Source organism: Arvicanthis niloticus, chromosome 30, assembly GCF_011762505.2.
Source record: "Arvicanthis niloticus isolate mArvNil1 chromosome 30, mArvNil1.pat.X, whole genome shotgun sequence".
In the NCBI taxonomy this organism is placed as follows: Eukaryota; Metazoa; Chordata; class Mammalia; order Rodentia; family Muridae; genus Arvicanthis; species Arvicanthis niloticus.
In genome coordinates this window covers 11478326-11504082 of record NC_133438.1, presented here as the reverse complement: position 1 = coordinate 11504082, position 25757 = coordinate 11478326, and the positions used below count along the sequence as shown (strand labels likewise).

Here is a 25757-nt window from a genome sequence, read left to right as displayed (position 1 = left end):
CTGGCTTCATCCTTCCTGTCTTTTCTTAATGGGCACATTTGCAATTTCTTCTTCAGAAAAAGAAAAAGAAGAAGAGAAAAAGAAAGTGGAGAAGAAAGTTACTTCTGATATAAAGAAGAAAGGTAAGGATTAGAAAATCTATTTAACACCTAAATCAAACAGTATTACTTGATAGTGCTGCTGAAAAAGCTACTGTTTTCTAGAAAGAGACTCACTTGTTTGATTGTCACTGTTAGTGAAAACACTCAGTAGTTTTAAATGTTCCAAATTGGATTTGAAGGAAACATGTAAAATTCATTTAAAACTAGAATTTCTCTGTTTAGCTCATGCTGATCATGATTCTAATGCCTTAAAGAATTGAAATTTCAAGACTATGCCACATCATCTGGCATCTTAACAACTGTTAAGATACTATTGTAGTAGTCTTCTGCACTGTGCAGTATACATATATGCATACATACATACATACATACATACATATATACATACATACATATATACATAAAAAGAAAGAAAGGGAGAAAGAGTGGGAAGTAGGTGTGTGGAGTGTAGGTATACATATGAATAATGAAGATTATTATTTAGTTTATTCAACTTTACTAAAAGTAACTATCAAGAGGTCAAATTACTTTATACTGTGAGAAGAATTCATGGAATAGTTTGCTAGGTCATTCTTATTCATATTCCTCTCTTGACACTTGTTTGTTCATATTTATGAGATATTACCAAGCAGCTTTCAGAAATTCCAAAATTTCAAATATCCATCTATGACCCAAAGCAGAGGGAACACTCAATTCATTCCTTTTAATATATTTAAGAGTTTATTCAATAATTGAACAGCAATTAAAATTACATTTAATATTTCTATCTTTGTTACAGATTTGTTTTCCTTATCAAATTTAATCCCTTTAATTTGTAGATAAACAGGACTCCTAAGCTCTGAGTATCTTTGGGAGGTTTTAGTATGCCCACTTATACAGGATTTTGACTTGGAATTACACTTTTTTTGACAAAGTAAACTGGTCACTATAATGGCAATCATGTGTTCTCTGAAACATATAAGAATGAATTAGAGGTTTATAACATTCTTATTTTTCCTGCAGAAAAAGGAGAAGCCAAAAAGAAAAGTGAGAAGGAAACTACCACTGATGGGAAAGGCAAAGGTAGCGTTCTTTGCTTTGCTTCCCCCCTGTTTCATTCCAAGATTTAGTTCATAAATAATATTGGTGCATCAATATGCAGCTTGAATATCGGCATTCACATCTATCCATATGTAGCCTATCAAAACAAAAGTGTGGTAGAAAGTTAAATCTACACGAAGATCATTATTCAAGGCAATAGCCTTGGTGGCAAAGGTAAGAAATGACAAAGGTAAGAAATTTATCCAGAGCTGAGCAAGACATTGTGCAAAGTGCCTGATAGCATTGTCCATCTTTGAGGGTGCTACAATATGTGGAAGTGCTCAAAGCTCCATCTGACATTTGTCCTTGCTGAAAAGGAAAGCAGGTGTGTGGGTAACAGCTGAGATGGAGGATTATCATCAATGCATGTACACAAGCCTCACTCAAATAAGCTTTATTACACCACACTCATGAGAAGCAACAACTGGCAAGGTGAAGTAGGATGCCAAAGTGGGACATATGGGTACTGACTTTGTTTTCAGTTACATTTCAAAGGGGTCATTCCCAGAGCTTTGAAAAGAGGACAGTCCTGGGTGTGTAAACATGAAATTGGGCATTACAAAGATTTCTACTCAAGTGGTACTGATAAATAATTTGTAATACCCAACTGTGTGAAGGAAGTGTGTAAGATAAATGAAAAAAAGCAGCTAAGGTCAGCAGAGTCTATCTCAAGTCAAGTTGCTTACCACCATGGCAAAGATGAAGGAGTCACAGGATCTAATTGAGGAAAACAGTATCACTGTGGAAAGCACGAAGCTGAGAGTAAAGGTCATTAAGAAATTGATGATTCTCTCACTTCCTTGGTGTCAGGGACCCTTCAGTGGGTATCCCCAGTTCTTTATCTCCCACGGCTACATATTTTTATTCGATCTCATGATCCTCTGTCCCTCACTTCAGTCCCCTCTCCAGTACCTGATTCTGCCCCAATTTTTTCTTCCCCCTCCTCTCGCCCTTCCAGGTTCCCCCTCCATCCACCTCCCATCATCATCCTGTTCCCCCTTCTATGCAAGACTGTAACACCCACACCCTGGCCTTTCTTTCTCTTAAGCTTTATATGGTCTGTGGGTTGTATCATGGGCACTGTGAGCTTTGGGGTTAATATCTACTTATCAGTGAGTACATACCATGTTTGGTTTTGTGTGTGTGTGTGTGTGTGTGTGTGTGTGTGTGTGTGTATAGATTACCTCACTGAGGATGTTATTTTCTAGTTTCATCCATTTGTTTGCAAATTTCATGAAGTCATTGATTTTAATAGCTGAGTAGAACATCACTGTATAAATAAACCACAGTTTCTGTATCCATTCTTATGTTGAGGGACACCTGGGTTGTTTCCAGCTTCTGGCTATTATAAATAAGGCTGCTATGAACATAGTGGGGCATGTGTCTTTGTTATATGTTGGAACATCTGTTAGGTATATGCCCAGTAGTGGTATAGCTGAGTCTTCAGGTAGAACTATTTTCAATTTTCTCAGGATCTGACAGAGTGATTTCCAAGATGGTTGTACCAGCTTGCAGTCCCACCAGCAATGGAGGAGTGTTCCTCTTTCTCCACATCCTCACCAGCATCTGCTGTCACCTGCATTTTTGATCTTAGCCATTACAATTGGTCTAAGGTGGAATCTCAGAGTTGTTTTGATTGGCATTTCCCTGATGACTAAGGATGTTGAACATTTCTTTAAGTCCTTCTTAGCCATTAGAGATTCCTCAATTGAGAATTCTCTGTTTAGCTCTGTATTCCATTTTAATAGGGTTAATTGATTCTGTGGCATCTAACTTCTTGAGTTCTTTATATAAATTGGATTTAACCCTCTATCCGATTTAGTCCTGTATCCCTTTTTTTTTCATTCTGTAGGTTATTGTTTTGTCCTGTTGACAGTGTCCTTTCCTTACAAAAGCTTTTCTTTTTATGAAAAAAAGATTATTTGATTATTGATCTTAGAGAATGAGCCATTGGTGTTCTGTTCAGGAAATGTAGAAACTACCTTCAGTAGATACACATGGCCCTCCGTCAAGGGATGGGGCTGCCCACACTTCTCAATGTTTTTAACCCATAAATGTTCCTGTTCAAAGGAAAGACAGCACAAAAAACAGAGCTGAGTCTGAAGGAAGGGCCATCCAGGGACCGCCTCATATGGGACTCCATCTTGTCTGCACACTAAACCAGACAAGTGTTGCTGATGCTAAGCTTGCTGACAGGAACCTGGTGTGGCTGTTCCCTTCTGCTAGCACTAACCAATGCAGGTGAGGATTCTTGGAGCTAACCATCAAACTGAGCTCAGGGATCCTGGTGGGGTGCTAACAGAAGGACTTGAGGAACTGAGGGGGATTGCAATCTCATAGGAGGAACAATGTCCACTGAGAGACCACCCAGTGATCCCAGTGATTAGACCACCAATGAAGGGGTGTTCACGGAGGAATCTATGACTACAGATACATATGCAGCATAAGATGGCCGTATCTGACATCAATGGGAGGGGGTCCTTGGCCTTGTGGAGGTTTGATGCTTCAGTGTAGGAGGATGCTGGAGTGGTGGGACAGGAGTGACTATGTAGGTGAGAGAGCACCCTAATAGAGGCAGAGCAGAAGGGGGAGAGGGCAGATATGGTATGGGTGTTTGTGGAGGGGTAGCCAGAAAGGAGGATATCATTTGAGATGTAAATGAATGAAATGATTAATAAAAAACCAAGAAATTAATGATTCAACTGTTGCACAGCTTAGATTTCTACATTTAGTTTTGATTTTCTGATATATAAACATAAGCACTAGTTTCTATTCATAGAGGACATACATATTCATGGAAAGCTGTCACCTCAAGTATAACAGTTCAGGTATAAATACTTTAATCCTAAATATTTATTCTACTCATATCAGTGATGGCTAAAATTCTGTTCAGAGCTGCTTGATTCTGTTGAGTTATGTAGGAATTGTGCTACAGTAAGATGCAAACATCCCATACCTACCTATGCAATGGGATAAAACCCAAATTCTTCTTAGCTATTAATAGTGTAAGTTAATGAGATATCCAGATCCTCTTGTGATAACAGTAAACTGAAAGCAACTCTCTGAAAGTTTATGCAGTATATTTAAGTGAGAAGACATCCGAAGGGAGCACCATGGTGGGATATAAGCAGGCAAGGGCAGGCTGGACAAGATGGCATTAGTCTGTTCTCAAGGAGAAATAGGAACAATAGCTTATGTGGATGGAGTCTAAAAGTGAGACCATAGTATGACAAACTATGTAAAGACTACTGTGGATGGAATATAGGAATAATGGCATTTCTCCTACTAGGCTATAAACAGGGTGAAATATATCACACCCAGGATTGCATATGGCTTACAAAACAAGCAAAAAAGGGATGGCAGAGGTTGAGTGAGTCAAAGAGTTTTGTCCAGGAAATATTAGACAAATATTGAAAGTGCAGGGTCTGGTGTGTGTTTGTTTGTGTGTGTATTTCTGTCTGTCTGTATTCTGTTTCTATATATGTCAGTCTTTTTGTTTCTGTTTCTAGCTGTCTTTCTCTCCGACTGTTCTTCTGTCTCTGTCTCAGTCAGTCTCTCTCTCTCTCTCTCTCTCTCTCTGTCTCTATTTCTCTCTCTCTCTCTCTCTCTGTGTGTGTGTGTGTGTTCATGTTTTTACTTCTCTCTGTGTGTCTTCTTTTGTTTTAATTAAACCTTGGGGCTGAAAGCTGAAATACATGTATATACAATGAGTCATGGTAAAATCTTAAAGTCTATGCTGTGAAGACCTATGACTTTATTTTCCCTTTTATATGAAGGTGAAATTCTTCATTACTAAGAACAACTGTCTATGGCAATTTCTCTTTCTGAAAACCAGAGCTGAACACATATAAGCCTATTCCAAAGGGAATGTAAAACACATTTGCACTTTTGAAAACATTTTCCTGTAGGAAGCTTTCATTTATTTTGGTCACATAAGATATCATTGAGTCTTATAAATAAATCTAACGTTGATGGGAACATGTATTTTTTGATATTGTGTTTAAGAGCACTTAACACTCAACTACTCAATTTTTGTGGTGTGTGTATATGCATATATGCGTGTATTTATGTATGTATGTACAGAGAAAGAGAATTTTATTACTTTCTAAATGAATATTTCTTTTTACAATTGAATAATACTTTCAAAATGTTCAGAATTTGAATATAATTTTGAAACATTTCCATTTTAGGCTTTTTATCACAGTAGAAATACAATAGGACTAATGAAAAAGTGAAATATAACTTGAACTGTTAAGTAGCTGGCACTCTTTGCTTTTCTTCCGGGTGTGATGAACATCTGATATAAAGAAAAAGAAGTTTTTGTTTTGTTTTATGTGTTCAGAGTTTTTAATACATTATGGAATAAGGCCAGATTAGAACTGTGTAACCAACTAAACCCAGAAAACACTGAGATCAGATGACTGTGGTAGCTAGCCTTTTTCTTTTTATTCTACCCACTACCTGCCTGTGGGGCAGTGTCACAGCAAAGTTTCCTTTCCTAGTTAATCCTTCCTGGAAATACTATAACAGAAATTTTGAGATACTTATTAATCTCTCAGGTGTATCTCAGACTAATTAAGTTGAAAATCTACCTTAACAATTTCCAGTAGCATGTCATTTATTTTGGTTTTGTTTTTGTTTTTGTTTTTTGTTTTTTGTTTTGGTTTTTGTTTGTTTACACAGGGTTTCTCTGTGTAGCCCTGTCTGTCCTGGAACTCACTCTGTAGACCAGGCTGGCCTCGAACTCAGAAATCCGTCTGCCTCTGCCTCCCAAGTGCTGGGATTAAAGGCATGCGCCACCACCGCCCGGTGTCATTTATTTTGTAATAGTGAAAAAAGTAAAACAATGAATATAAGAATTGTAGCTACAAAGAGCAGCAAGTTAAAAAGATAGAAGCCAGCCTTGGATACCTACTGAATACATGATTAATATATTTTATTGAATACAAATTCATTAATTTTCACATGTCTCACAAGCTTATTTAATATATAGTATATATCATATCGTATATAACTATAATAACTTATTTGTACTGTATTTTACTACATTCCTTTAATTAAAAAAACCCAAGGTATAAATTCTATGGACTTTACTAGTAGCCTGCATTGGCTGAAAATGCAAGCAGTGGCTCATATAATATCACATTCTCAGCTTCACATTCAGTATCAGTTGAGCCTCAGTATTTGAAAATCAGTTAACTAAATGTAGATACTTTGCATGTTGAAAAATCTTCCTCAAAGTTGCGTAAAATAAAAACAAATCAAGATGATTTCATTGGTTAAAAGATACATTCTTACTTAAAGAAATACTATGAAAACCACAACAAAACTAAATATACGAAAAATTCAACCAGTAAAGGAATTGAAGACAAATCAACCCCCTGTCCTGAGCTTTGGGTGAGTGTTATTACTCATCTTCACTACTCTGCATTGTCAAACAGAAGATATTCCACAAGGGAACTGTGCTGTACAGGGCTGTCTGGAGGATGTGAAGAGTTTGAATGCAGAAATTGTTACTGAGTCATGAAACAACAGGTCAAAAATCATCTTCAATCAGAACACTGTTCTCTTAACCTCTACTGCCCAGGCTAAAGGAAGTGAGAAAGACAGAGATATGTTGATATTCTCATTTGCTGAGCCATTCATCTCTTTTGTGGGTATGTTTCTGATTACTAATTTCATGTATCTGGTTAGTGGGATACAGTAAGTCTCTAATATTAAGTATACTTGCAAATGAGCTTCCAGTTTGCTTTTGAAATTCAATTTTTCCTCACATCTTAGAAGAATAGAATGCAAGTAAAAGAGACTGGCCAGGGGATCAATAATGACAGTTTCAGGAACAACTGAGGAGATAAAATTCATGTAGAGCCAAGGACAATTCTAGTTTCTAGCAAAGGACAAGAATCTAAGTCTCTGTCCTGAGATGGTTTCTGAAGACCTGAATTGTAGGTCTTCTGAGAGCAACCAAATTGTAACTGATAACTCAGTCCATGAACTTGATGACATATGGTAATTTAAATGCACACAGGACAGATTTTAATGCTGTCCTGTGACTTAAACATTGTCTCACAAACTCAATAATGAATGTCACAGATAATGGGAGAATAGAGTGTGCTTTATTTCGTGGTTTTAGGTGGGTTCTTAAGAGGGAGGAAGTAGACAGAGTGCCCATACAACAAGAATGGGTTCTAAAAAATGAATGATTGGCTGAGATTGGAGATTGGAGACTGGTGAGAATACTTGTTGTTCTTGCTGAGGATTACAGTTCATTTTATAGCAGTCATATGGTGGCTCACAAGCATGCATACCTCCATCTCCATGGGACATGACACCAATTTTTCTGATCCATAAGGGCATGTATTAAGCATGCAGTGCATGCACATACATGCAAGCAATGCACTCATACACATCAAATAAATGAAAAGACCTAAAAATGTCTAGTGGTTAATAAGCCTTTTCTGGGATGATGTATCCTATGAGACCTGATCAGTATTTGGCCCACCCCTTAGGCATCTATTCACCTTCCCAATCCAAGCACTGCATTGGAGTTTCATTCATACCTTTATGCATAGCTTCCAGGTAATTGTGGGTTTTTTGCCTTGTTAAAGAAGAAACTTGTCAACTAGACTGCCTAGTATTTCTGACATCTGGCTAGGATAGAACCTTGGGCATTGCTAAGATAGAACCCTTGTCATTTTGGACAAGGACTTTGATCAAATCCTTGTCCCTAAACAACCTAACTAATTTCTATGTCCTAGTCTCGTTATTAGGCCCACTTGTCTCTGGTGGGCTACATTTGGGATGTTAAGGTATAAACATTTTGAGAATAAATTTATGGCCATTTTCTGTATCTATAAGTCTATTAGTTATGAAAATAAGCTTGATAAAATAACTGATAGATGTTAGTTGTATAGAATGATATACATATTTTGAATTATCTGACAGAAATTGAAATTGGAAGAAGGAACCCAAAGACTCTATTGATATTTTTTGAAGTAAACTATTATATAACAGCATAAATAAATTGATTCAGCCATGTAGCACTGCTTTCTTACAGAGATTATTGGCATGTACAAGTGGGTGAGCAGAACTAGGATCCATCCCAGTGGACCTTATACTTTGATAGGATGCATAGTTAAGTGACACAAGTTTATTAGTTCATCTTAGAGTAAGGATGGTGGAGGAACTAAGTTGGGAGTGATGGTCGGAAATAATTGATGAGGTGTAGAGACATTAAAATAGATGGGGTTGTTAGGTCTTCTAAGAGTGAATTGATTTTACATATTTTATTTTATTTATTTTAATGGTTGTGAGGTTCAGACCCAAGGCCATATACATGTGTAAATTTATAGTCAACCACTGAACCATATCCTGAGAGACATTTATATTGGTATCTGATGCTTCAAAATCAAGTCATTCATGTGTGTATCAATGAATGACATTTGACTATGATATTTGTATATGATGTGATTTGTACAAACAGCCAAAATACTCAGATACATACATGGGTTTTTTAATTTCATTAAAAGTATAATGTAACATTCTGAATATTGTTTTTCAATGTAGTAATTTTAATCAATTATATTAACATCTTGGAGATAGATAAGATTATCCAGAATAATGGTGTCAAAGAAAGGGATCTAGAATTAAGAACTAGTTATTTTAGTCTTTTAAGAAATACTAAAGAAGATTTCTAACATAATATTGAAAATCCTACATATATGCACTCTTTATACTAACACATATTGTGGTAACAATAATCCTTAAACTTATTGCATGTTTTTATTTGAATATTATGACAACTCTATAAAGTAAGAATTAAAATAACCATTTTGTAAAGGGAAAGTTACTATGAAGAGTTAATTTATATATGGTCACAAATGGTGCAAAGACAGTAATAAAAAAATAAGTAATACAAAAAATTTATTTCTTTATTCAGTTGTATCTTTAAAGTGTTTCTATTTTGATACAGAGATCACATGATATCAGAATGAAATTCATCACCTTTTTTTGTGTCTTGTATTTTTTTGGTGTAGGTCCACATTACATTAAGCTAATCATAGTATTGGCCCTGCCTTTCCTCTGGCTTATGTCTTTTGGGGGAGAAAAGAATAGATTTTCAGAGAGAAGACATGGTTTGAATCACACCAGTCCTTTTGGGCTCATTTCTAATATGACCGTTTAGGTGAGGTTAATGGTCTTGATCCTCTTGCAGAATGAGTACAAGAACTTTGTCTTATGTATGGGCTGAAATCATGTCTGAGAGTCACTCCCTAAGGTAAAGTAATAGAACCAAAAGAAAATAGGGTAGTTTCTGGGCTAGAAAACAAATACAGAAACTCTCTTTTAAAAATATTTCTATATAAAGGAAGTACAGGTGATTTGTTTCATTATATATCCTTATGAAAGAAAAAATAAAGAACGGTTTTATGTGCCATGGAATAATTTATTGTGACCTCCAAAATAACATGAATTATATCATGAATTTATATGCTACATGTCATTATACTTAGTATAAAATGTAGACATTTATTGTAAAAATGAGGAAGCACAGATTTAACTAAAGCTATGTTGTTAGACCCAATGACCTGTCCTGCCCGCCTGTAGCCTTAGTCTTTATTTTTCCCATCAAATAGCATTCAAGAAGACAATATCAGAAGCTCCAGATGATAAGGTTTTCCATTGTTTGAGACATGGTCTTATTCTACATCATAGGCTGGCCTTAAACTTACTATAAGTCTTCCTTAGCATCCTCAGCTGCTGAGATTGTGTGTTTCAATAATCACAGCCGAATGAGTAATTCCTCTAAGTCAGAGACATGTGATATGTTAAGTGTGCAACAGAGGACATTGAACATGTAAGGATATGGAGTGTGTTACATTTCAGGTTACTTGGAATACTCTCTTCATTTTTTTTTTAAAGATTAATCTAAATAAATGAAACTGATACCTAGATTATATGTCCACTCAAATAAGCTTTTAATCTTTGTTTTCATTGTAATAATTTTGGCATTTTGTATTAACTTTACTAGTCGATGGATTATTAAAATATAAAACAACTGTGGTAATGAATGGGTTCCACACAGACCCAACTCAAGATCCAGCTATGCCACTAGAACATATACCCCAGGGTTATTTCATCATGCTACAGAGACACTGGCTCAATCATGTTCATTGGTGCTGTATTTATAATAACTAGAAATTGGAAACAATCTAGATGTTTATCAATGGGCGAATGGATAAAGCAATGTGGTAGATTTACAGCATGGAATAACATTTATCTGTTAAGAAATGAAATAATGAAATTCACAGACAAATTGAAGAAACTAGAAAATTTTATCCTGAGTGAGGTAACCTAGATAGACGCCCCCCCCCCAAAAAAAACCAAGAAAGACAAATCTGCTTCCTCATGCAGCAGATGGGAACACATACAAACACCCCACAGCAAAACACATTTTTTTTAGAAAAATGAGAGACCTTGGAACACTCAACCCTAAATGAGATGTCTTCATCAAATTCCTCTGCTCAGGATCACAGAACTCTACAGAAGAAGAGACTAAAAGACCCGGGGGTGGTAAAGACACCAAGGACATGGGGCCTTCTAAATATATCAAGACTGATATACATACAAACTCACAGACACTGAGGCAGCATACATAGGGCCTATATGGGACTGCTCCAGATTGGTGCAGCCAAAAGCAGAAGCAGACACATGTGTCCATTCCTAATTCAGAAGATATCTCCAACTGATAACCTCTTACAAATGAAAAATTTGTTTTCTAAAAGGATGTCTCACTGGGAAAACAAACTACTCTTAAAAGTAGGTAAGCTGATTGGTCCTTTTGCCTGGGGCAGACAGCTGGTCTGCTCCCGTGAAGACACCATATCCTCAACCTAGAGGAACCACTGCCCTCAAATAAGTTTGTAAGAACCCTCTCTGCCACAACCCTATTCCCCAGAGCTGCAACTAGGAAGCTGGGGAACTCAGAACCCATCACCCATCCAAACCCTGTCCCTCCAGAATATCACTCCCCTTCTGCCCCCTCATTGGTCTTTTTGGCTGGGGCAGACACCTAGCTGGTCTGTTCCCATGAAGACACCATATCCCGAACCATCCTAAAGGAACCACTGCACTCAGAGCAGCAGAAGAACCACTGCAATCAGAGCAGCAGTTAAAACACTGCACTCAAAGCAGCTGAGGAACCACTGCATTGAAAGCAGCAGTTAAACTACTACACTGAGAACTGCAGGATTTCAGGATCCCAGAGGCAGCCTCAGTCCCAGGAGCTCTTCCACCCAGGAGCTCAAGATCACAGAATCAAATAGACAACTGAACACCGAGGAGTTCTGACACAAGCAAAATAACTGGAAAGACAGTCTCCAGTCAGAGACAGTGAGTGCAGGTAGCACTAGAAATAACCGGATGGCAAAAGTCAGGCACAAGAACATAACCAAGAGAAACCAAAGTTATCTGGCATTATCCGAACCCAGTTCTCCCACCATAGCAAGTCCCTCACTCCCCATCACACTAGAAAAGGAGGATTCAGATTTAAAATCATTTCTCATGATGATGAAAGAGGACTTTAAGAAGGATATAAATAAATTCTCTTAAAGGAATTCAGCAGAACACAGGTAAATTGGTACAAGCCCTTAATAAGGAAACACAAAAATCCCTTAAAATTGCAAGTAAACAAAACCAAACAGGTGAAAGAATTAAGCAAAACTATCGAGGACATAAAAATGGAAGTAGAAACAATAAAGAAATCACAAAGGGAGACTACCCTGGAGACAGAAAACCTAGGAAAGAGATCAGGAGTCATAGATGCAAGCATCCCCAACAGAATACAAGAGATAGAAGAGAGAATCTCATGTGCAGAAAATACCATGGAAAACATTGACATAATTGTCAAAGATAATGCAAAATTCAAAAAGTTCCTAACTCAAAACATCCAGGAAATCCAGGACACAATGAGAAGACCAACCTAAAGATAATAGGTACAGATGAGAGTGAAGATTCTCAACTTAAAGGGCCAGTAAATATCTTCAACAAAATTATAAAAGAAAACTTTCCTAACATAAAAAAAGAGATACCCATGAACGTAACAAGAAGCCTACAGAACACCAAATAGACTAGACCAGAAAAGAAATTCCTCTTGTCACATAATAATCAAAATATCAAATGAACAAAACAAAGAAAAACTACTAAAATCAGTAAGGGAAAAAGATCAAGTAATATATAAATGCAGACCTATAAGAATTATACCAGACGTCTCACCAGAGACTATAAAAGCCAGAAGATCCTGGAGTGATCTCATATAGACCTTAAGAGAACACAAATGCCAGCCCAGCCTACTATGCCCAGCAAAACTCTCAATCACTATAGATGGAGAAACCAAGATATTCCATGACAAAACTGAGTTTACCCAATATCTTTCCACAAATCCAGCCCTACGAAGGATAATAGATGGAAAACTCCAACACAAGGAAACAAACTAAAACCTTGAAAAAGCAAGAAAGTAATCTTCCAACAAACCCAAAAGAAGATAGCTACACAAACATAATTACCATAAGAGGTCCCCAGCTTTTGTCCATTAATTGGGTGCTAGTATCTGTATTTGCTTGTTGGCCCTCTCAGAGGGCAGTCATGCTAGGCTCCTGTCTGTAAGCACACCAGAGCATCAGTAACAGAGTCAGGCCCCAGACCGCCCCTTGACCTGTATCCCAGTTTGGGCCTGTCACTGATCTTTCTTTCTTTTATGATCTTCTCCATTTTTGTCCCTACAATTCCTTAAGACAGGATCAATTTTGGGTCAGATTTTTTTTTTTTTTTGTTTTTTGTTTTTTGTTTTGACTGGGGCATGGCAACCCTATCTTTCCACTTTATGTCTTGACTTTCTACTAAAGATGGAGTCTACAAGTTCTACCTCCCCACTAAAGAGCACTTAGTCCAAGGTACTTCCCTTTGAGTCATGGGATTCTCTCACCTCCCAGGGCTCCAGCACATTCTAGGGGTCCCCCCCTCCACTTCCTACCTCACCAAGTTGCCTCTTTCCATTCTTTCTGCTGGCCTCAGGGCTTCATTCCTGTTCCTCTGCCTCAATAATACCTGATCATGTTGCCCCTTCCCTTCTCTGTTCCATTTCCCACTGAAGTCTCTTCTGCCTCTGCCACCATGACTATATTCTTCTCCCTCCTAAGTGGGATTAAGGCATCCTCACTTAGGTCCTTCATTTTGTTAATGTTCATGAGTCCTGTGGGTTGTGTCCTAGGTATTCTGTACATTTTTGGCTAATATCCACTAATTAATGAATACATACCATGCATGTCCTTTTGGGTCTGAATTACCTCACTCAACATAGTATTTTCTAGATCCATCCATTTGCCTGTAAAACTCATGATGTCCTTGTTCGTAGTGGCTGAGTAGGACAACATTGTGTAAATGAACCACATTTTCTGTATCCATTCTTTCATTGTGGGACATCTGAGTTATTTCTAGCTTCAGCCTATCACAAATAAGGCTGATATGAACACAGTGGAGCACGTATTTCTGTGGCATAATGGGGCATCTTTTACTCAAAAGACATACTAAAAAATATATTTTCAAGAATGGTATAGCTGGGTCATCAGATAGATCTATTTCCAATTTTCTGAAGCACCTCCAGATTGATTTCCAGAGTGGTTGTACCAGCTTGCAATCCCACCAGCAATGGAGGAGTGTTTCTCTTTCTCTACATCCTTGCCAGCCTCTACTGTCACCTGAGTTTTTGATCCTAGTCATTCTGATTGGTGTAAGGTTTGGAATCTCAGGGCCATTTTAATTTTATTTTCCCTGATCACCAAGGACTTTGAACATATCTTTAACTTCTTCTCAGCCATTTGAGATTCCTCTGTTGTGAATTCTGTTTAGTTTATCTTTTGATTGGCTTGTTATGTTTCTTGGTAGTTAGTTTCTTGAGGTTTGTTTTTTTTTTTTGTTTTTTTTTTTTTGTTTTTTTTTTTTTTTTTTGTATATTTTGGATATTAGCTCTCTATCACATGTGGGGTTAGTGAAGGATTTTTCCCAATCTGTAGGATGCCAGTTTGTCTTATTGACTATGTCCTTTGCCTTACAGAAGCTTTCCAGTTTCATGAGGTCCCATTTACCAATTCTTGACCTTGGAGCCTGAGCCATTAGAGTTCTGTTTAGGAATTTCCTCATGTACCAATGAGTTTGAGGCTCTTTCCTTGTTTCTCTTCTGTTAGATTCAGTGTATCTGGCTTTATATTGAGATTCTTGATCCAATTGGACTTGAGCTTTTGTGTAAGGTGACAAATATGGATCTAGCTATCTTATTTTCCATTACCTATCTTTGGTTTCTTTGTCAAAGATCAACTATCTGTAAATGTGTGGTTTTATTTCTGGGTCTTCAATTCTATTCCATTGATCAATGTGTCTATCTCTGTACCAATACCATGCTGTTTTTAACACTATTTCTCTGTACTATAGCTTGAGGTTAGGGATGATGATTCCCCTAGAATTAAGAATTGTTTTCACTATTCTGGGTTTTTGCTTTTCCAGATGAATTTGAGAATTGCTCTTTCCATGTTTTTGAAGAATTGTGTTGGGATTTTGATGGGGATTGTATTGAATCTATAAATTGCTTTTGGTAGGATGGCCAGTCTTTACTATGTTAATTCTGCCAAACCATGAGCATGGGAGATCTCTCCATTTTCTAAGATCTTCTTCAATTTCTTCCTTGAGAGATTTGAAGTTATTGTCATACAGACCTTGCACTTGTTTGGTTAGAGTTACCCCAAGTTATTTTACATTATTTGTGGCTATTGTAAAGGGAGTTGTTTCCCTAATTTCTTTCTCAGCCTTTTTATCATCTGTATAAAGGAAGGCTACTAGTTTATTTGAGTTAATTTTATATTCAGCCAGTTTGCTGAAGTAGTTTATCAGCTGTAGAAATTCTCTGGTAGAATTTTTGGGGTCGCCTATGCATACTAACATATTATCTGCTAATACTGATATCTTTACTTCATCTTTGCTGATTTGTATCCTTTTGATCTCTTTTTGTTGTCTTATTGTTCTAGCTAGTATTGTGTTGAATAGATATGGGGAAAGTGGACATCCTTGTCATGTCCCTGATTTTAGTGGGATTGCTTCAAATATCTCTCCATTTAATTTGATATTGACTGTTGGTTTTCAATAAATTACTTTTATTATGTTTAGGTATGGGCCTTGAATTCCTGATCTCTTCAATACTTTTAAACTGAAGAGGTGTTGTATTTTGTCAAATGCTTTTTTAGCATCTATAGAGATGAACATGTGATGTTTTTCTTTGAGCTTGTTTATATAGCAGATTATGTAAATGGATTTTCATATATTGATGCTTGCATTCCTGGGATGAAGCCTATTTGATTGTGGTGGTGAATGATGGTTTTGATGTGTTCTTGAATTCAGTTTGCAAGAATTTCATTGAATATTTGTGCATTGCTATTCAGAAGCAAAATTAGTGTGAAAGTCTCTTTTATTGTTGCATCCTTGTGTTGCTTAGGTATCAGAGTAATTGTAGGTTCATAGAATAAATTAAGTAGTGTACCTTCTGTTTCTATTTCATGGAATAGGCTGAGGGATATTGGTATTAGGTCTTCTGTGAAGGTCTGGTAGAATTCTTCACTAAAGCCACCCGGCCCTGGGATTTTTTTGGGGGGGATGAGAGGTTGGGAGGTTTTTAATGAATTCTATTTCTTTAGGGAATATGTGCTTGTTTAGATAGTTTACCTGCTCTTGATTTAATTTTTGTGTATGGTATCTGTCTAGAAAACCATCCATTTATCCAGATCTTCCAGTTTTTTTTTTTTTTTTTCTTTTTGTATAGGCTTTTGTGGTAGGGTCTTAGGGTTTTTTGAATTTCCTCCATTTCTGTTGTTATGTCTCTCTTTTCATTTCTGATTTTGTTAATTTGGATATTACCTCTGGGCTCTTTAGTTAGTTTGGCTAGGGGTTTATCTATCTTGTTGATTTTCTCAAAGAGCCAGCTTTTGGTTTTGCTGATTCTTTGTATAGTTCTCTTTGTTTCTATTTAGTTGACTTTGGCCCTAAGTTTGACTGTTTCTTGCCTTCTACTTCTCTTGAGTGTGTTTGCTTCTTTTTGTTCTAGAGTACTCAGGTGTGCTGTTAAGTTACTAGTGCCAATTTCTTTACCAGGACACTTAGTGTTATGAATTTTCCTCTTAGCACTGCTTTCATTGTGCCTCATAAGTTTGGGTCTGGTGTAATTCTAATAGGTCTGCCTTTATATGTGACTTAGCCTTTTTCCCTTGCAGCTTTTAATATTCTTTCTTTGTTCTGTGCATTAAGTGTTTTAATTATTATATGATGAAAAATTTTTCTTTTCTGCTCCAATCTATTTGATGTTTTATAGGCTTCCTGTATGTTTATGACCATCTTTTTCTTTAGGTTGGGGACATTTTCTTCTATGATTTTGTTGAACATGGTTTCTGTTCCTTTAAGCTGAGAACCTTCACTCTCTTCTATTCCTATTTTTCTTAGATTTAGTTTTTTCATCATGTGCTAGATTTCTTTGATGTCTTGGGTTAGGAATTTTTTATGTTTTGAATTTTTTTCAACACTTGTGTCAATATCTTCTAAAGTATCTCTATACCTGAGATTCTTTCTTCTATCTCTTTTATTCTGTTGGTGATGCTTACAGCTGTAATTCCTAACCTCTTTCCTAGGATTTCCACTTCAAGGGTTGCCTCCATTTGTGTTTTCTTTATTGTTTCTACTTCTACTTGTAGGTCCTATGTGCAGCAGACCTCCTGGAGGGTTTGAGACTGTGGTATCTTCAAAAGGAGCAGACAAACCAGCGCTCTTTCTTCGCAGAAGGCGCCGACTAGAAGAGATAACTTTAATTTTATTAATGACTCTTTGTTCTCTATATGCCTTTCTTGGTGACCTCATATAATCCTCTGGGTTTAGTGCCATCTGTGTTGCAATAAATCACAAATATCTGTCACTAACTTTGAACTTCAACCTCATATACCGACTCGTCACCATCTCCATTAAATATTCATTCATTATTATTGTGCACAGGGTTTTAAAAACTTTTTTTCTGTTAAGATTTTTTTATTTTTTTTTATTATTGAAAATTTTATTTACATTTCAGATGTTATCCCCTTACCACATTTCCCCTTGACCCAGGAACCCTCTATCCCATCACTCCTCCTCATGCTTCTATGAGGATGTGCCCCCACATCCCCCACTCCCACCTCCCCACCCTCAAATTCCCCCACACTGGGGGATCCAGCCTTCATGAGACCAAGGATCTCCTTTCCCACCTATGCCCAACAAGGCCATCCTCCCCTACATATACAGCTGGAGCCATAGGTCCCTCCATATGTGCTCCTAGGCTGGTGGTTTAGACCCTGGGAGCCCTGGTTGGTTGGTATTGTTGCTCTCCTCGTGGGGCCACCAACACTTTCAGCTCCTTCAGTCTTCTCTCTAACTCCTCCATTGGGAACCTCTTGATCAGTTCAATGGTTATCTGTGAGCATCTGTTTCTGACATATTTAATGTCAGACTCTGGCTGACCTCTAAAGAGACAGCTATATCAGACTCCCATCAGCATGCACTTTCTGACATTCACATCAGTGTCTACCTTTGGTGACAGCAAATGGGATGAATACCCACATGGAACAGTTTCCAGATGACACCTCCTTCAGGTTCTGTCCCACACTTTATCTCCATATTTGCTCCCATGAGTATTTTGTTATTCCTTGTAAGAAGAGCCTAAGCACCCTCAATTGGTCGTCCATCTTCATGAGCTTCATGTTGTCTGTGAGTTGAATCTTGGGTATTTCAAACTTTTGGGCTAATACCCAATTATGAATGAGTGAAAACCATGTGTGTTCTTTTGTGATTGGGTTACCTCACTCAGGATGATATTTTCTAGTTTTATCCATTTTCTTTGACAGCTGTGTCAATGTTTTCCATGGTATCTTCTACACATGAGATTCTCTTTTCTATCTCTTGTATTCTGTTGGTCATGCTTGCATCTATGATTCCTAATGTTTTTTTCCTTGGTTTTCTATCTCTTGGGTAGTCTCCCTTTGAGATTTTTTTATTGTTTCTACATCCATTTTTATGTCCTCGATAGTTTTGTTTAATTCCTTCACCTGTTTGGTTGTTTTTTCTTGCAATTTTTTTAGAGAATTTTGTGTTTCCTCTTTAAGGGCTTCTACATGTTTACCTGTGTTCTCCTGTTGTTGTTGTTGTTTTTTTTTTAATGGAGTTGTTTATGTCCTTCTTAAGGTCCTCTATCATCTTCATAAGAAGTGATTTTAAATTTCAATCCTGCTTTTCCAGTGTGATGTGGTGTCCAAGACTTGCTATGGTAGAAGAACTGGGTTCCTATGATGCCTGATAACTCTGGTTTTTTTTGCTTATATTCTTGTGCTTGCCCTTTGCCATCTGGTTAACTCTAGTGCTACCTGCACTCACTGTCTCTGACTGGAGACTGTCTTTCCAGTTATCTTGCTTGTGTCAGACCTCCTCAGAGTCCAGATATCTCTGTGATCCTGTGATCCTGAGCTCCCATGTGAAAGAGCTTCTCAGACTCAGGCTTTCTCTCAGATCCTGAAATCCTCCTGTTCTGAGTACAGTAGTTCCTGTGCTCCGAGTGCAATGGTTCCTCAGCAGCTCTGAGAGCAGTAGTTTCACCACTGCTCTAAGATGGTTAAGGATATGGTGTCTTCACAGGACCAGACCATCTAGGTGTCTGCCCCAGCCAAAAGGACCAAGCACGTGGTGGAAGGGAAGTGGTATTCCAGGGGGGCGAGGTTTGGGTGAGTGATAGGTCCAGAGTGGCCCAGAGTGCCCCAACCTCCCAGTTGCGGTTCTGGGGCATAAGGTTGTGGGGGAGGTTTCTTACCAGGTGCTCTAGGAAGGTTCAGAATAAGGTGTCTTCAAGGAGCAGACCAGCCAGGTGTCTGATTCAGCCAAAAGGCTTTAAAAACCTTTTAAACACACTTATTTGAAAAGAAAGTCTCTTTTCCTTTGATGAGTAGATTAACACTACTTTTTTTTCTAATTCCTAGATACACCTCCAGTATTTTCACTTTTTAAATACTTTTCCTAAACCCTTTCAATTTCATCTTTGAAATATACATTGTAACAGACACCTTTTCACGGTTGGTAAGAATCACCTCAGCTGGATGCCACGATAATTTAGCTTCACAGCCACGTCATACTTTAGCAATATGTACTCCTTGATATTTCCAAATACAACAAAGCTAACATAATGGATTTTAGTCATTCAAACATAATGAATTTTAATCGTTTTTACACCCACTTTTTTCCTCACTTCCTTCTTCTTTTTCCTGTGAGCTTTCCCCCAAAGTTTCTTTCTACTTTTATACCCTCTTTTTGTGTGTGGTTCTTGTCTGAGCTCCACTTGTCACTATTGCTTGGGCACTGTGGCTTAGAGTCCTGCCCACACATCCTTCTGGATCCCCAACCTCAGCCTCACAGATACTTTCAACCCTAGCACTCCATTTTCATTCCTCTCTTTATAGAAACTTCCCATACCTCTCAAAGTAAAACCTCTTCTACACTGATATAAAGTGATATTAAGGAACTGATGTAGCAGACAATTGAAGATTACAACAAGACAGCCATTATCCCAGGGCAAGTCCATTAGCTGAGGTTCTAATCACACATTTTTTGGCATTTTTACTCATTTGGCCAAATAGCTTCCATTTTTGACAGAACCTCTAATGTCAGCATTTAGATTTCACAAGCATTTTGTAAGTTTTAATTTGTCATTTTAACTGAATTTTAGCTTCACTCAAATGTTATGAAAATGACAGATATAATCAACATGTGAAATTTATAACAAGTCATTTCTAAGAAACACCGAGAGAAAGATAATGTACAAGTTGTTTTTTTTTTCTTGTTTTTATGCTGCTTGTGAAAAGCATAGTGCATGTGTAAAAAAGGCGTGCATTCAACTTTGCTCTAAAATGGTCTCAGTGAAAAAAAATACAAGGGCACGAGGGTGTGAAAAAGATCATGAAAGAAGAGCGGGATAATCAATTTGTAGTGGAAAGAAAAGCTGCTGAGAACCAGATTTTTTATAATATGCATAAAGAACATGTGATGCCTTTGAATTGAGACACACAGAACACAATACAGCGATACCAGGCAATAATAGCTGTTGCCAAATGAAAAGCTGATGACTAAAACTAGAACAGAAGGACCAATTTGACAATGGGCAGTTATTATGATTTTTTTATAGCCAGGGTATAAATTTAACAACATGTTTATTTCTCCAAACTATTAATAAACACAGTGAGACAGCACAAGACAAATTAGACATAACACATCACACTTCTGTTACATGTATTAGCTCTGCTAGGAACCACAGTTAGAAAGAGTCTACTCTCTTCATACTATATGGTAAACCATAGCTTATTTCGGCTGTTATAGAACCAAGTTTATCTGCTCACCAAATGACAGGTCAATTAAACCTAGAGACAAGATGTTGAGAGAAGAATGGTGACTTTATTTAGAAAGTTAGCTAATCAGAGAGATGAGGAAATACTTTCCAAAGTTTCTCTTGAAGCAAGCTAATTTAGGGGCCTTTGGTGTCAGTGGGAATGAGTATTAGGAGTTGTGAACCACAAGTAAAGTTTTCAGGTTTGTGGCCAGATGATTCATGTAGGCTCTTAATTTCTTTAGTATAAGATGCATTGTAATATTATGAATCTCAAGTAAAGCAGGAATTATTTTTACTTACTAAACTGTTTACAAATCTGGGGTTGCTGGTATGTTACACTATGCACAGACTACAGAGAACAATTTCCCAAAGAAAGACGTGGGTAAATTATGTTTAGAACTCATAGTGCCTAGCTTCAGTGTTAGCCCTCCCCCCTTTACTTTTCTTCTGAAACTATTGGAAATATCTAATTTCTCTTTGTAATATATCTAGGAATTAGAACCTACTCTGGATAAAGTGCATTCTACTTAGAATCCTTACTGTGACAAACACCATAACCAGATGCAAATTAGGGAGGAAATGACATTTTTAGTCTTATAACTTCTAATTAATTGTGAAGATAAATCAAGGCAGGAACCTGAGGGTTGGAACTGAAGCAGAGATTATAGAGTAATACTGGTTACTATTTTGCTTCCCATGGCTTGATCAGCCTGCTTTCTTATGCAATCCTGGACCATTGATATAGAGGTTCTGGACAGTGAAGAAGTTGGGAATTCAGATGATGAACCTGGGTGGGAATATGAGTCACTAATGTAACAAGAATGGAGGACACACATCTAGGTAATTACACGCCAGTTATCAGACAGCTGGAAGCCACTGGAGTAAAAGCAGAATCATGTGACCATGTTGATGCTCATACAGTATCATTCTGTCAATGTTTATGAGAACAAGAGACCAAGCAAAATATTTGTCAGAAATATTGTTATAAATATTGAAGTATTCAAGTGTATGAACATTATACTGGTGAGGAAGAGAGAAGACATAACCAACATGTTACATGGTAGGAGGGGAACAGGTATGTAAAGCAGTAGAGAGATTTTGACAGTATCTGCCAACTAAAGCTTAGAAGAAGGGGAAGATGTGTATTTTATTAAATAAAATAAAAGAGTTCAGAGAACTTTGAAGTCTTTCTATTTCTTCACATTGAACTGGAAAGTTAGTATTAAAAAATTCTAAGAGAATCAGAAGTTGATGCTGGTATCTTCTCATAATGTGTTTTTTCCCTAAGGTTTACTTTTGCTTATGCACATGTGCACCTCTACTGGCCAATTCATAACAATCTTACTCAAACTCTAGTCATTAGGAAGAAAGGCACCTCAATTAAGGAAATATCTTACCTGATTGGCCTGTGAGCAAGCCTGTGATGCATGTTCTTGATTTCTGGTTAGTGTGGGAGGACCCAGTGTTCTGTAAAGAATTTTATCCCTGAGCTGGGTACAGATTGCCAAACAAGCCATGGGCAGCAATTCAGTAAGCAGTCCTCCTGCATTGCCTGTGCCTTGGTTACTTCATGGGCTTCCATCAGTAATGAACTTACAAACTGGAAGTGAAAGGAATGGCTTTCTCCACAAGTTGCTTTTGAAAATGAATTTTTGTCACAGCAATGGTATCCCTATGTAAAGCAGTGCCTTATGAATTTATGTGCACTGCCTGTGGGCATATGCCTTTATATGTCAGTGAATATCAGATCTCCTGGAATTGGAGTTATAGGTGCTTATGAGCAACCTGGTATAAATGATAAATACTGAAACCAGGTTCTCTTTCAAGAGTATCAAGTGCTTTTAACAGCTGAGCCATCTTTCCAGGCCTTGTCATGTTTTTTTTTTAATAAACATGGTTATTGGGACTAGAGACTTTAATCGGCTGACGAAGCATAAGAACAAGAGTTGTATCCCAAGAACTGATAGAGACACCTGTATATGTTGTGGTATGTCCTTGTACCATCAGAACTGATGCAAATACCAGTCACAGGGCTCTGTGTCTAGCCTGCCTGATACACACAGTGATTATTTGTCTCCAAAGCACAGTGAATGACTCCTGAGGAACAACAGAGGAGGTTTACCTACAGCCTTCACTTGAATATATAGATGCATCTGCCTACACATCCGAGTTCAAGCTGTTAAGCCAGATTTAGTGGATCCCAAATAATAGGATCTTTTCCTCCTTTAACAAAAAAAAAAAAATAAATAAAATTGTTTTAATTTTTAAAGCGATTTCTTTGTTAACTTGGTTGTTTTTATGTTTAGAAAGAAAAAAAGGAAGAGGAGAGAGGGGTTATTCTATTTGTCCTACACTGAGTCTGCTATACTACAATGTCTGGATAAAGTACAGGCCAGATGTGTTTGTTACATAAACAAAGGAAGTATCTTCCATCACAGAAAGTGATATGCCTTCTGTCTTAAGTCCTTTACAAAGGGTTTGGCCCCTGTATGTAAATTTCATATTTATTTTGTCTTCGCCTATTCACTTTTGCTCACTGCAGTCCTGTAGAGAGAAGCTAACTATTGTATCCCCAGTCTCCTCTGCTGTATGCGGAGTCTTAATTAGCTTTTCAGACACTGCAGATAAAACCTATTAATCCTCTGACCTTCACTGAATTCAAAAGATTTTGTGTTAATTGTTTTGAGAGAACAATAGATAGTTTGGGTGCTGTAAAAAAGTCACTGCATCCCTCCCAGGAAAACAGCAGAACCAGGGAAAATGGTAGAAAGAATGCTTGCATTAGAGCTTTTATCTTGTACTTTTACTTATGGTGAGGGAGTCACTTCTAAATTTTCAGGGAGAGCATTTTTTTTTTTATAGTTACAAAATCAACTTTTACAAATTAGTTCTATCCCAAAAGTGGCAAAAACAATAATTAGGTCATGTGAGGTAATTGTAATTCTGTTAACCAAAAACTTAAGGTGAGAAATGGACGGATATTTAGAGATCCTAAGCATTTTGCAGTTTGCTTACATTATCTCTTTAACACTTCACGATTCTTTTTTAATTGAGCTCTGACTATACCTGTCAACATTCATTTCAGCCACTCAGGCACTGGGAAAAACAAAACAAAACAAAACAAAACAAAACAAAACAAACAACAGTAGCATCACTCACATTTCAGAGGGGAGCACACAGCAAAACCTCCTGGACTGGAACTCTGTGTTCACTTCAGTACCATGATGCACTCTTCAGTGATGGTCAGTTCCTAGGAAGCCAGGATACTATGGCTTACTCCAGTGTCAGGGAAAACTCACAAACACTTGTATGAGAAGCCCTTATTAATCATCAGTTCCAGTCCCATGCATCTTCAACAATGTCCAGAAGGGATGTTCCCAATCCATGAAGGCTGTTTTGTAACTTATGCTGATCTAGAGATTCAGATAGACCAATTACTGGAATCTATCTCCTTTTCAGAAATTTGTATTCAGTTGTATGAGTCTTTAAGTGATTCTGTGCTGCAAGAAGAGCAAAATACTCAGAAATCCAGAAAGGAAGTAGCCATGAGTAGTGAAACCAATCTTCCAGGAGCTGAGAACTCAGACATGGGGGCAAATTTGGACATTAGCTGAATAATGGTCGCTGTTTTCTAGTTGCCTCAAGTTCTGTCCTTTCTCTGGGGAGGAAGAAGTTAGAATTGTCAATAATTTCCTAATGTGAATTAGGCTTCATCATAGGCAAGCGAGCACCTGCCTAGAAGAGATTTTGAGGATCTGTAACTGAAATTTTAGAGGGAAAGCCCAGGCTTCTGCATCCAAAAGAGGCTGGACTCGGCTCCCTGTTCTTACACACTGGTCAAGACATAGGCTATGGTGAAGAACAGAGAGATTTAACTTTTGTTCATTCCGGGAATGAAAACATAAAGAGGTACAGTGGCCCTTAGCTGAGCTTTGGGGTACAGAAAAGAGCTATCTAGGTTTAGATGGAGGAAGAATTAGGGTAGGAATGAGGCAAGAGGCTTGCATGATTATGCAGTCAGGGAGCAGTTTTTTGATCATTGTCTCACTATTGTTGTGCAAGGTAGATGGAAGAAGAGCTTAGTCTCGGGAGGTGACAGATTTTGCTCATGAAGGCTGTCTTACTGTCTTAGGGTTTCTATTGCTGTGAACAGACACCATGACCATGGCAACTCTTATAAAGAAAAACATTTAATTGGCTCTGGCTTACAGTTTAGAGATTTAGTCCATTGTCATCATGGTCATTCTGCAGGCTGACATGGTGCTGGAGCTGAGAGTTCTACATCTGGACCAGCAGGGAGCAGGAAAGAGAAGTGAGCCACTAGGCCTGGATTGAGCTTCTGGGACCTCAAAGGCCCACTCCCCAGTGACCCACCTCCTCCAAACAAGGCCACACCTCCTAATAGTGCCATTCCCTATGGAACTATTTGGCTATTTTCATTCAAACTACCACATTTACCATCATGGAAAATTGCCTTTATGTAAGGTGATCAGTCCAATTAGGCCCCATAGATTCTGAAATCCAGGGGAACTGGGGATTTTAAAAAAAAAAAAAAAAAAAAAAAAAAAAAAAAAAAAAAAAAAAAAAAGGCATTGGAGTACCTTTCAAAGGTCTAGAACAGAACTTTGTAAAGAAAAAACACAAATATACAAGCAAGCAAACAAACAAACAAAAACTGATGCCTCTGTTACTCTTCGTGTCTTCAACCTTCAAGTCTGCTGAGATCGTTTAAGGATTTTCCGTCTCTAAGCAGGACTCCTTAAGTGATTACTGTGCCTAGAGCAAAAGTAAGTAGGTAACCCAAAGTTCAGGAGACAAATGCCAAATGAAAGTAGAGAGGCCGTCTTTCACCCTGATTTTAGTTATCTTTTCAGCCCAAACGAGGGGCCAATGTTTTCAGCACAAACAATTTCAAAGACCCTGTTGTAATCTATAGGAAATGTCATCATCTCAAAAGGAAAGCACTGGCGATGTTGGCCAGAAATAGGTCCTGTGTTAGAAAAGGAACAGGATGAAAAGTTGGGCAGATTCTCTTTAATTTCTCTAAAACTGAACATTCTTAAAGATACAGATTTAGCAACTTTCCCTGAAAC

At 37.6% G+C, this 25757-nt stretch overlaps 1 protein-coding gene across 10 annotated transcripts in view; it reads left to right on the top strand.

Annotated features, from left to right (window-relative positions):
• Nucleotides 1-25757, top strand: part of Trdn (triadin) — a 379612-nt gene that overhangs the window by 173392 nt on the left and 180463 nt on the right. For all 10 annotated transcript variants that reach the window (XM_076927916.1, XM_076927914.1, XM_076927917.1 and 7 more), the window contains 2 exons: nt 57-122; nt 1104-1163. In XM_076927916.1, the coding sequence (XP_076784031.1) occupies nt 57-122; nt 1104-1163 (126 nt within the window). The remainder of the gene's footprint in view (nt 1-56; nt 123-1103; nt 1164-25757) is intronic.